This window comes from Scomber japonicus, chromosome 1 (assembly GCF_027409825.1).
Source record: "Scomber japonicus isolate fScoJap1 chromosome 1, fScoJap1.pri, whole genome shotgun sequence".
Classification (NCBI taxonomy): Eukaryota; Metazoa; Chordata; class Actinopteri; order Scombriformes; family Scombridae; genus Scomber; species Scomber japonicus.
Window position 1 is genome coordinate 25,671,091 of NC_070578.1, and position 13,179 is coordinate 25,684,269.

The 13,179-nt window shown below is 39.0% G+C and overlaps 1 protein-coding gene across 2 annotated transcripts in view; it reads left to right on the top strand.

Annotated features, from left to right (window-relative positions):
• The first annotated feature begins 2,135 nt into the window (after positions 1-2,135).
• The window catches only part of LOC128357180 (ephrin type-A receptor 6-like), a 41,747-nt gene continuing 30,703 nt past the window's right edge, over positions 2,136-13,179 (top strand). For both annotated transcript variants that reach the window (XM_053317441.1, XM_053317450.1), the window contains exons 1-4: positions 2,136-2,261; positions 3,268-3,417; positions 3,512-3,673; positions 3,942-4,170. In XM_053317441.1, coding sequence (XP_053173416.1) covers positions 2,151-2,261; positions 3,268-3,417; positions 3,512-3,673; positions 3,942-4,170 — 652 coding nt within the window. In that variant the 5' untranslated portion in view covers positions 2,136-2,150. The remainder of the gene's footprint in view (positions 2,262-3,267; positions 3,418-3,511; positions 3,674-3,941; positions 4,171-13,179) is intronic.

Below are 13,179 nucleotides of genomic sequence, written 5' to 3' on the forward strand. Positions count from 1 at the left end.
GCTATAATGCCTACATACCTTCAAAGTCTTCCCTTTATCCACAACGATCATCTTATGACTCAGGACTTTCTGTACAGCTCGCCAAGTATCCGTTCTTGTGAAATATGAAATCCGTTTTCCATAAAACCGGAATACTTTCCTCAATATGTCCATGTATTTAGTCCAACACGTAACGTAATAACACAAATAACAAACCGTATACGGTCCGTTTACGTCATTTCCTGACCTGCACGTCCATCTCAGAGTACTGGATGTTTACGACCGTTAGCTCCTCCTGCTTCTGACGACACCACACACAAGCCAATCGGTGTTTAGGTTTAGGCAGTACATGTCTCCAAAGCCAATGAGGACATGTGACCGACAACCATGACGACATGGCTTTGATTGACTGCTGTTCTAGCCTATGGAAATATTCGGTGAAATGAAGTTGATAACCTTTTAGCCAATAGTCAGAGGTTTCCAACGGCGTATGACACTAAGCTATTAAATTTGGCTGTCCATAAACAAACTCCAAGCGTAACCGGCGTGCGCCCTGTGCATAAAAGAGTTGAACCATATATCATTACGCACACGGCATTTTGGTACACGGTTGGTTCTTCTTCGACTTGACATATGACTTATACCAAAATAAACAGATAGATAGATAGATAGATATGGCCAAACAAAAAAATATGGTTATATGTAATAATAATAATAATAATAATAATAATAATATGGCGTCAGCTTTCATTAGAGACCAAGATTTTGATTGTAGGCAAAGGGGATGTGAAGTTATAGATGTTTGATTGTGGTTATACAGCTTTGGTAACCAAGTGTCCATTTGGAGTCTCCAAAAAGGACCTGAGGAAAACGCATGGACATACCTGTTGAAAAATAATTCTGAAAAATTCATCTTTTGGTCTTTTGACTCCAAATTTGGACTGCATGAAGCCAAGACATGTGGCTGTGGCCTCATTGTGTCTATATCCTGCTGAGAGGTCCCTGAATGTCTGTACACATGTCATTGTAAAGACAAACCTATGGGCGAGTAAACAACCCCATCATTGTAACCTCTGCCTCTCTTTGTCAGTAAGTCACAGAATCACACAGATACTTTTACAAGGATCCTGAGAGTGTTTCCTTTCCAATGATACCAGACACATCTCTGAGTCTCAAACTATGTGGGATCTGTGCTGCTCACAACTTGGGCATGTCATTTAGGCTAACAGCATAAAAAACAGGGGCGTGTGTTAAGTGGTTAAATTTGTCTCTGTTATCTGACCTATGGAATATTTCACTGCTATGATGACTTGACAAGATAATTTCCTACCTCAAACAAGGACATTTCCAACCTCTTGCACATTTGAAATAAGAAATGATTGATAATGTCATAATTATTGGCTTCTATAGCTTAATTGATTGGATGGTATTAATGTGACAACCAGAATTTTTTTTTTTTTTTTTTTACTGTTTTTGTTGATATTGATAGAGGTTGTGCACACACCAGTTTCAGGTGTATACACAATTATTCAATTGTGATGAAACTCACCATAAGTTTGGTAGTGATGGTGTTAAATAACTGAATATGTTAAAATGCCAGTTTAAATTTCTAAATTAATCATCAATTTGGGTTGTTTGTCTTTGAGTTACACCAAGAGAGTAAATAAGTAAACTTAAGGAAGGGTTCCTTGAGTTAGCAAACATTTCTCAGAGCAGAGGTTTATATTGGGATGTCTCTAATATGAGGGGTCAGCATATCTAATCTGTTGACTGATTATGGGAGGAGTCTCTTGCTTTCAGATGTTTTTCCAGGTAGTGTACAAGTGAAGGGATAGATGAAAAAGGTTATTAGAGAAAGGTTGTTTAAAAAACTGCCTTGGGGAAAGAAGTATTTTGTAGTATTTTGAAAATACAAAAATACAGTATTTTATTTGGATACATTTTTTGGCTGCTGTATTTTGTAGCTTATTTATATACATTTTTAAGGTGGGTATTTGGTATTTTATTTGGAAATACATTGTGATGTATTTGTGCCCATCCCTGCTCATGCCAACATGGAAGCAACAACATCTTTCACATTAAAGTAAATATTATGTATGGCAACTATTATTCACCAATTTACTTAACAGCTTCCTACATTTTTTTTTTTACAGTGGGATGCTATCACAGAGATGGATGAACAGAACAGACCTATCCACACCTTCCAGGTTTGCCATGTAATGGAGGCAAACCAGAACAACTGGCTGCGGTCTGGATGGATCCAGCGACAGGCTGCACAGCGGGTCTGAACCACATTACACCACCAGTACTTCCTTAGACACCTGCTCTACCTGTTTAGAATTTGTGTTGTGTTGTCAGTGGGAATGATGAGAGCAATACTGTGAATTAACAGTATAAGTGTGTCATATTTCCATTTCATATATGTCATAATCCTGGATGGCTATCAAAGGTGCCTGAATAGTTCAGTCACTCAGAGAAAGTTAAAAGTATGAACTCATTGGAGGGAAAGTGATTATAGTAACTTATCAGGACTAATACAATAACATCATCTAAACTAACACAAAATGACATTATCTAAGGGTAAAATAGTGATTAAAATCAATACAACCCATGTCAAATCAAATATGGCCAACGGTTACACTGAAACTGAGCTGCATCTGTAACTGTAACAGTTAAAACATCAAAGTCAAAGTCCAAAATTGCTAGACTGATGCCACTAGATTTTACAAATGACCTGCTTGAGCAGTTTAAAATAGCAGAACGTTTTGTATGTCATTGAGTAGTTTTTTCTTTTTTTTTTAAAGATTTTGTCTGGCATAGACACCTTTATTCAGCAGTAGACAGACAGGAAACATGGAAGAGAGAGGGGGGTGTGACATGCAGCAAAGGACTTCCAACTGGGATTCGAACCTGGGTCGGTTGTGTATATGGAATGCGCTCTAACTACTCTACCACCTGCGCGCCTTATTGAACAGTTTTTAGGTGCTGCTTTTATGCAGCCTTTTTTTATGCTTGTGTAATCAGTTTCAATATTTTGGTGTTATCACCTACTGGATTGTTTAATTATATCTAAGCAATAAGCTCTGTGGATAAAAATTAGGATTTAAATAGTTATAACATTATTTATACCTCAAATAGGCTTCTTCCCAAAGACTCTAATTACCTTCCTTTCAGGCAATTTGTAGAGATGCTCTGTAAAATCTTTAATATCCCTGCTTTATGAAATGGGATTTGAAATGAGCTTGTACTCATTGTATTTATCATCTATTTTTTTATATTTTATCTCAGGTATATGTGGAGCTGCGCTTCACGCTGAGAGACTGCAACTCCATTCCTTGGGTGTCCGGCACGTGTAAGGAAACCTTTAACCTCTTCTACCTGCAGACAGATGAGCAACTCCCTGCAACCACACGCTTTCGTCCGACTGACTATGCAAAGGTCAGTATAAGATCCATACCATGAAAAGAAAGAAACTCGTATCATTTAGTAAAGCACTAGACTGTGCTAATAAAATGTTTTTGATTGGTTTTAGGTCGACACCATAGCAGCAGATGAGAGTTTTACACAGACAGATTTAGGTGACCGTGTTCTTCGCCTCAATACTGAGGTCAGGGAGGTGGGGCCAGTGACACAGAAGGGTTTCTATTTGGCCTTCCAGGATGTGGGAGCTTGTATTGCTCTCGTGTCTGTCAAGGTCAGTGAACAGAGTGGTGAGACATGAATCACTCCCATGAACTGTTTTTCTGTTTGAACTGTTTGTTAGTGTGCTGTTATATGTTTCAATTGTGACCTGCTGAAGGGTCTGTAGATGAAAATAAGCTGTAAACTAACTCTGGTACAGTACATCAAATGGTTACATTCACATGAAACACTATACATGAACCCTTACAAAAACAAAAAACTTTCATTTCTTGCACAAGTATGGCTGTACTTTAATGTCCTACTTTACTGTTTTTCACAAGGTTTTCTACAAGCGCTGCCCTTCAACTCTTCGTAACCTGGCGGCATTTCCTGACACTGTGCCACATATGGATTCCTCCTCTCTGGTGGAAGTTAGGGGTGCCTGTGTGGAGAACGCAGAAGAGAGGGACACACCCAAATTGTACTGTGGTGCTGATGGGGACTGGTTGGTACCACTGGGTCGCTGCGTCTGTAGTATTGGCCACGAGGAGATGGATGGCTACTGCCGGGGTGAGAAGTGGTTTTATATGTTTGGTTTGAGTGTGTGTGTATGTGTGTGCTAATTTTAGAACAGAAATAGTCACCAACAGCGTGCTGAAGTTGCATATGCAAACACATTTTGTAAGTAACAGACAGTAATGGCAGAGAAGAGAAGAGAAGAGAAGAGAAGATATTGCATCACATTAACAGATCTCACGAGCCTTCCACCATCATCTGCAAGAGCGGAGAACTGCTATGCCCTCCTCTCGTTCTCAGATCCTGCATTCTTGTCTGATCCATTCCATCCACATCACTCTTCATCTCTTTTCAGCTCCGCCTCCCCTCATCATCCTCTCTTGTCCTCTTTATTTACTCTCTACTTACTCCCCCTTCCTTCTCTTCCTTGCCTCTCTATTTCCTCTATGTTTATTCCTCCCCTTTTATCCTCACTCTTGCTGTCTCTCATCACCGTCCTTTTATGCAATGAGATCCTAAACAATGTGAGGAGATTAGCTTATGTCCCCAAGAGTTTTCTGACATTTTAAATCATTACTTTGATTCTCATGAGGACCTCTCTGGACTCTGTCAATTATGCTCTTCAAATAGGAAAGTCATTGCTTGTAATATCAAGCTGCTTTTGGTTTACTGGTGTTTACACGCCTGCTGTTTCCTTGATAAATGTCACACTAGCAGATATATGCAAACAGTTCACATTCATTTTTGGGATTCTTCCATTCTAATTATTTGTGTCAGTGTTGGGTAAATGTTCCCCATTGTCAGAGAAACAGATTGGGCGAAGAGTTAAAGAAACTGTTGAGTTGCTCCAGATAGACTTTGGCCTGGTTTCTCAATTAGACTGTGACGATAGACTGGGGGCTAGCTGGCTAATTGCCATCATTTGTTAGTTTCACTTCTAATTTAGCTTGCATCTCTTCTTTTCTGAAAAAAACTTCTCGAACCCTCTCTTTCATTTACGAGCCTCAAACTCTTGTAATTAAGGCAGGTGCTAAATTAAACCACACGGCATGATTACAATGGAAGTGCACCCACTCTTACTTATTACATTTTGCACTCTTAGGATGTGTGTCTATATAACATTTTTCTCTGGCAGAAAAGTGCTGGCGGGGTACTGGAGTAATGAGCAAATGAGGAAAAACCAAGAACAAACAAACAAAGGACACTGTGCATGGGTTTTTTGTTTTTCTTCTTCTCTCAGCTTTCTCTCTTTCCTATACGTGTTCCTCAAGTAGTTTTTATTTGCAATTTTCACCTATAGAACTGATTGCCTCAGCTTAACACAACAAGGCAAGGAGACCTTCCTCATCCAAAAGTTGCACCAACACTGTGACGCTATCTAGGATTTTAGCCTAGATAAATAGCTTGTGGCGAGCTACTGTATATAGTGAGACATATGACATACAAGACATGATGACACTGTAACTCTTTACTTGCTCTCCCTCTTTTCACCAGGAATAGGCTGAAGTAGTCAACGCCAACTCTTTAAATGGAGGATTGTAGGACAGGATCCATCATTAGTTTCTTGCCATCAGTTCTGTGTAGTTTATTTTTACAGGTAACACACTGTTCCCTCCATAATCTTTGACACAGTTTAGCCATCATGAGAATCCTTCCAGCATGACTTTTAGTCCTGTTCTGCTTGAACTACAGAAAGTCTTGCTTGAAGTACAGTTGCCTGAGCTCCTCTAGCTTGGCTGACGAGATTCGATTTACAGTGACTTCTGTCAATTTGTTTGTCTGTATGATATCGCTTCCACCTCTGAGTGGTCCATTTACCTTACAGTCTAATATTGTTATCACTGCATATGGTCCATTGTCCATGCCTCTGACCACTTGTAGTGACTCCATTGCCTTGGGAACATGTACTGCTATGAATAATCTCACCTCTGCTTGGATAGTGGGAAGTTTCACCTCTTGTAGGTGAGGCCAGCTACTAATATCCTCTTGGTGGGGGATATTATCATCGGTTTACCAGGATTATTTTGTTGTGAAAACACCTCTAAGTTTGATACACTGGTTGACATCCAGGCTACTGTATATAATGCAGTCATTATGCAATTCCCCATTGTTCACAACAACCGTCCATTCACATTAAGTTAGTTCTCTGTAGCAAAAGCAACTGAGCTATCGGGATCCAAAAAATCATATGTGCCTTGATACACAGTGGAACAATTCAAAGATACAAACCTCCTTACCGGCCCCAGTGACACCAAAAGTTTCATTCATTCGTACAAGGGTACTTGATGTTCGCAACTTTCTTATGCTGTTTTTTCTCATAAGTCTTAAATGTTCATGCACAGCACTGTGGTATGCAAACAAAAGCATTCTTGACATTGAACTTTGCAATCGCTACTCAATTTTCAGACATGCAAAACACAGAACCCAGACTGTTGCTTCTCAGGAAGTCAGTCGTTTCTTTGTGTGGCCAGCTCTTGAGTTTTCTGTAGACAGTGGGGCTGCGTTACTCTCCTGTGCAATAAACAAAAGGCTTGCTGTTTGCGTCCAGTGAGACAGTTTGTATTTTTGATGTTGCTTGTTTGTCGTTCTTTTATGTTTCCATAGAGCAGATGCAGTAAATACCTAACTTGCTTGTTGACCAAATCTGTTAACTTCACTCTTTTCTTTGACTTTTCTTTTGTTTTTCACAGGGAGACTTTCTCCAAGTTTATGTTACAGTAGGTTATGTGGATGGAAGATTGTTTGGCAGTGCCTTTATGTTGCTGTGTCTACCTTTTCTATGGCCAACTTCTGCCTTAGAGATTTTATTTTTTATATTACTGCCTTCATTCTGAGAAAGATGATGACATATTGACCACATTGTTATCCGGGTCTACTTGGGCATTTAGCAATTTAGTGGTCGATGTTAATAATGTAGACCTGCTATATGTGTGCTGGGACTTAGAGTTTATTGTCTTCTCTAAAACCACCTTGATGTCCTTGCCAAGTTTCCTTCTGCCATCATCTGTTTTGTGTAGTATTGTAACAGCATATAGTTGATCCATGGTCTGTACGGATCACCCTCACGGTTCGGCATTCATTTGAACTGCAGCTTAATTGCAAAAATCTTGAATGTTGCTTTAATTCAAGACCATGAGCAGCATTACTTTGGTTTAAGTGTTTACAGAATAATCAAAACCAAGTTATATTTTTTTCCCTTAGCCTGACACTCCAACGATTCCTCTCATCCTTATCCACAGGACCACTTGGTAAAGTTCACCTGTTTACTCCGCCACAAAAACAATTGGGTAGAAAACAACTGTCCATTTACAGTAAGATTACTGAATCAAATTCAAGTGAGAATCATAAGTGAGGAAAAAAAATAAAGAGATCAAAACACTGTGTAGCTCCACCTAACTGCCTCGAGATTACCACACAAACTTTCATCTTGGAAGAGTATCTAAAGACAACTAAAGGTATGTGGTTACTACTTGTAGTAACCAACAATGATAGTCACGCATTCCCATAAATTACATTTTATGCATTTTAATTTATCCACATACATTTCAAATGCAAGGAAATATGAACTGTAAATACATCAACTTGTAAAATGTTGGATGTATCCCTTCCAAATCCTTCTTAATCAATGAATCATGTACATTAGTATCTCAGTAAAACATGCAGTGCTCAAATAGTACGAGTCTTCCTGCTGCTGTCATATTCCTGCATTGTCTACACATTGTTGGACTTTCCTGCCAGTAGCGGATTTTGACATGAGCAGTCGCCCAAGGTGACACAGAGCGCAAACAAACAAAAAAAAAAAGATCAGTTTTACATCACTTAATTGCACCTCATGTCTTTTACTTACTAAACTAACTAAACATTTCGGCTTCTATACTCCTCATTGGGAACAATTCTAAAAAAAGACACTGGTGTTCAACAAAGGAGAATGGACACAAGCCCTTACAAAAGTCTCAGCTGGTTGGGGTGAAATTCATGTATTACCCCTGTGGTGATGAGGTAACTCAGGTTATTACAACGAGAACTCCAGCAGTCATTAGTACAGCTGATATGTAGGGCAGGCTCTAATATCTCCTTCATTTGCTCCTCGGGTGTAATATTTCTTTTATCTGCTTCTCTTTTATCTACTTTTTATTTATCTTTTCTCTCGCTCACTCTTGCTCTCAAATATGTAGTTAAACAACACAGAAGCCTATCAGGAGAGATTACTGATGAGACTGGCAGCTTAAGAGCAGCACTCTCATGACATCCCTCATATAAAGGCTATACTATGTCCTACATCTATACTCACTATCCATCCCCTTTGACTGGCTGTAGTCGCTAGCTCTCATTTGTACTGTAGTTGCAACAGTGTCAAGGGACTCTTGACAGGCACTGCAATGAATAGGTCAATAACTCATGTAGCATTAACCCACTTGGCACTGAAAATAATGTGTGTTTGTCTATTTGTTGGTGAGCATAGTGGGTAATCATACATACTGTATACAGTATTCTCTTACCAACAAATTCAAATTGATGACCAGAATGGACAGTAGGAATCAAATCTTCTATTATAATATATATTGTGATATAATCCATTTTCTGATAAATCAGTTATTTATGGATGAAATAACCATACATGAATATATATGACTGCTTATTGATTTGCAACAATGGAAAGAGATGTATATACTGTATAACTTATACAGTATGGCAAAAATCCTTATCGTCAACAAATGATCTCACAATAGATATCATCCTATCACCCCACTAAATATTTTGCAGGATGTTTTATGCTGATTTCTCAGCATCGTCTCACTGGAATTTGTGACTATTGGCTTTTAACACTGTAAAACTACTGGGATTTGTAAGTACAATATTGACAATGACAGTAGGCCTACATATTGCAGCTCCTTGCAGAGACCACAGACTCACCAGATAAAGATGAACATTTTGAAGGGGAATCGTAACACAGCAACTCTAAACATTTGAATACTGCAAAATAATACTGCATGTGAATTTATATACTGTACATCTGTTTCCAGAAATACTGTTTAACACATGAATAATCAATCACTTACTGATTACAAAGCAACAGTTGTGGCTTAGAAGTAAATATCATAGTTTCCTCTTAAACATATGACTGCAACAAAGGATTATTTACATTATTGAGGATTCTGCCAGTTCTTCTCTTGATTCATTAATAAATTGTTCAGTCTATAAAATGGCGACATCTTCAATTAGCCCCAAACCCGAAGATATTTAGTTTTACATCACATAAGATGAAGAAAAGTAGAAAATGCTAACGGGTGAGAAGCTTGAACCATTGAATATGAAAATGAATTGAAAATGAATTGATTAAAAAAATAGTTCCTGTCTAGTTTTCTGTCAATTGTCAGAATTCAATTAATTGAGAAATCATTTCAGCACTAAACTTATATAATACTGAACTAGCAACCTACTAAAAACTGGTAATTAAAGCAGCACACATCAAGTTGAAATACAAACAACTACAGATAAATGTAATCAAGCACAATCATGAAATTTAAATAATGAGTCAAAAACTCAGTTCAATTATGCATGGGCAACTACCATAATTGCATTAATGGTAATTTATGAGAGTGCAGCAGAGCCTTGTGATACAAAGTTGCACACAATTACCTAGAAATACCTTACAACAGTGACCAATCTGTAGCAAATAAAACTTTAGAAGCATTAGACATTTTCACTTTTGACAGAGCTAGACCAGCAGTTTCCCCCTGCGTCCAGTCTTTGTGTTGGCTAAACATTTCCCAGAGTTAACTCTGCGCTGGATGTACAGACATGAATCTGATATTGATCTTATCATCTGACCCAAGCAAACAAGCCTATTCCCCAAAATGGCTGTTCCTTTAAGATTCACCTTTTTCTGAATTATTGTTGTACTCTCCTGAGCCAAGGAAACTACAGTAGATGTACTGTTCTGCTGTGTTGTTTTGCTGTGCAGTAGTTATTGTTGGGTTCAGAATTGACATTTTATCTATGTATCTACAGCATCTTCATCTGCAGCATTCCCAAATGGCATCGTCGAACTCAATAACTTCAGGTTAGGAGAGGTGACCAGTTGCAAGAATGCATTATTGCCTTGTAATGAATGATTTATGGCCAATTATTTACTCTCATCAATAATTTCCATAGGTTTTGCAGAACAGGGCTTATACTGTGATTAAAATGTGCACTTTGCAAGTAGTTGCAGGAAGTTTAGGCATGAACTTGCGATGACTTCTGCTTTCTCCTCGTTTTCATTTTGGAACACTGCTTCAAAGGGTACTGTGATCAAAGCTGTCTGAGAGGCAGCATGGGGAAAGAGCAAAAGAGGGGGAGAGAGCGAGAGAGAGAGAGAGAGAAAGAGAGAGAGAGTGAGTGAGAGAGAATGAGAGAATAGGGAAAACCCCAGCGCTCCCAAATATGAGCACAGCTTTGCGCTAACACGTCCATCTTTCCCTCCCAGCTGCCTAAACAAAGGCATCAGCGCTTATCAAACCCTGCTTTCCACCCCGATAGCATTCTGCCAGACTGTTTTGACATCTCAATCGAGTGCTTTATTATTCTATTCCTTTCATTCAGTGTCAGCCACAAGAGGATTACTCACAGATAGGCTGGTTATATCATGACCTAGATAAGGCAACATCATAGTGCTAATGCTATTTGTTCCACATCCTTTCGTCACACCATCATATTCAAAAGGAGGCAGTGAGCTGTCGGGGAAGCTAATAGGGATGTCTTTTGGAATTGGGTTTGAATCAGAATAAAGATGCAGACAAGACCAAAAAAACACCAGAAGGCTAAGTGATTACACTCAATAGCTGAAAAAAATCTTCTATATTCAAATATTTTGGTCTGAACAAGACCTTTTGAATATCAGTTTTTGCAGCTAACACCCCTGTATATTTTTGTAGAGTTGATATCGACCAAACAAAAAGTATCTCCTTTTATTAGGCCAGTTGCATGGTGAAGAAGCAAATAAACAATTATCTTTCGAGTCCCACAATAAAGTTGGTCAGTTTGCTTTTTCCTTTCTCTTTTTTCCCTTGACCACTCTACAGTATGTTCTCCAGAAATTGACCATACTTAGCTTGCTCACTGACAACCTCTGGTTTCTCAAGACTCAGGATTGATTCAATTGGAAAAGTACAAACTCATGACCTCAAATTCAGGTAAAGTAGACTTAGAAATGAGGAAATCAATACATTTTCTTAGCTATATCTGAGCCACTATGCCCCTCTCCTGTCCATTAAGGACTGTGTTTACTCTGGCCTCTAACGCAGCAAACCCAGACTACAGCATCATTCATTCTCTGTGAACTTCCTATCTGCATATCAAAGCTGAGAGACCAAGGTAAACACAGTCTCTGGCTCCATCTGTTTCTGACAACGTAAAGCCAAGAGAAAACTTTCAACTCTACATACCCAAACAACTCCAAATCTCTTAATGGGCATGCCATTACCTTCCTGCGTGATGCACTTTATTTGACCGAGTCTCTGTAGTAGATCTATGGAAACTCATATCTTCATCGCTCTTAACCTGAGGTGACTGTTTAATCAGTGCATGGTGTGATATTAACAATGGATCAAATGAGTATGTGTAATGTAAGACTACTTGCTTATGGTGACAAACCTACAGAGAATTAACACCTGACTCTACAATCCCTTTCAGTTCCACAGAGCTAAATATCATCCTTCAGCTTATCATTCTGGTTTCTGGCCAACAACTTCATTGTTTTGATTCATTTGCAATGCTCTAATCAGTACAATTTCCAGCAGACAGTTATATTCAGCGAAAAAGCTCTAAAAATCTGCTGCCACCTCAGCTCCTTCCACGTTTACCTCCTCATTGTCGTTTTCTTTGCTGTTCTTTTGGCGCATCGCCTCAGTGACGTCACTGTCAGAGTCAGGTGGGTCCTATTACGGTCCTACTCCGCAATGGAGACAAAGCGGCTTAGAGGACCGAGTGTCCTGCAAAGTTTCTGCCTCCTAAATTTTACCAGGAACATCCTTAGTGGAAACGGGGCTATGGATAAGGGAAATGCTCATTGGTCTGAAGCCTCATTATTCCAAAACCTCAGTAGTTCAAAAACGTTCCGTTTGGACTGAAAGCCGATAGTCCAACAGCATGTTGTCCCAAAAACAAAAGGCCACTGCCCACTGAGAGTTTGCCTCACTGTGAAAAGTCTGTTTGATAAGTTAATTTACATTTTAAATGACTTCAAAAACCTTCATTAGCAATAGCATATTTTTAAATTTGACAGAGCAGAGTTTATAGGTGAACATCTACTCATTATTAGGCGTTCCTATTAGAATACCTCTGTTGTCTTTTGCCCTTAATGTCTTGGTGTATATTGACCTCCTGGGCTTTTGTTTTTGGATAACAGGCATCAGACTATGGCTTTCGGTCCAATGGGATGTTCTTTTAACTATTCAGGTTTTGGAATAATGGGCTGTCAGACCAATGGCATGGCACCATAGATAATCTGTGTGTTATCTAGACAGCTTGTTGTGCTGCCACCAGGGGGCCAAATTAATGTGTCAAGGGGATGTATTTACAGATCTATATTTTAAATCTGGGACTCCACTGAAATATGATTTACAGTTGAAAAAAACCCTATTCATCTTATAATGACCCTTTATGCAGCCCCTCAGTTCAACCTCTGTCTAAGACAGGCATTTCATTTCCTGTTTCTTTAAAGACCCCCCCCCCCCCCCCCCCTCCCACAGAGCGCATTCTGTTCTGGTTGGTTAGCTTCTGGAGGCTACATCAACAACCCATGACACAAACTATAAGACTTCACTACCTTTTCTTGTTCTGTAATTGGAATGTCAACTTCTTTTGTGCTGGAGCCAAAATATGAGAGTGGAAAACGGAAACAACAAACTTTGCAACCAAAGCTATGTAACGGACGGTTATGTTATGTTAGGTTATTTTATTTCCTACCTTACCAAGAGAAGAAAAAAACGTCATGAAGCATTCAGAGCCAATTGAAGCCTGGGCTTTTGACTTGCAGGAAGAATTTTGGATCTTGGACCAATATTCAATATAAATATCCAA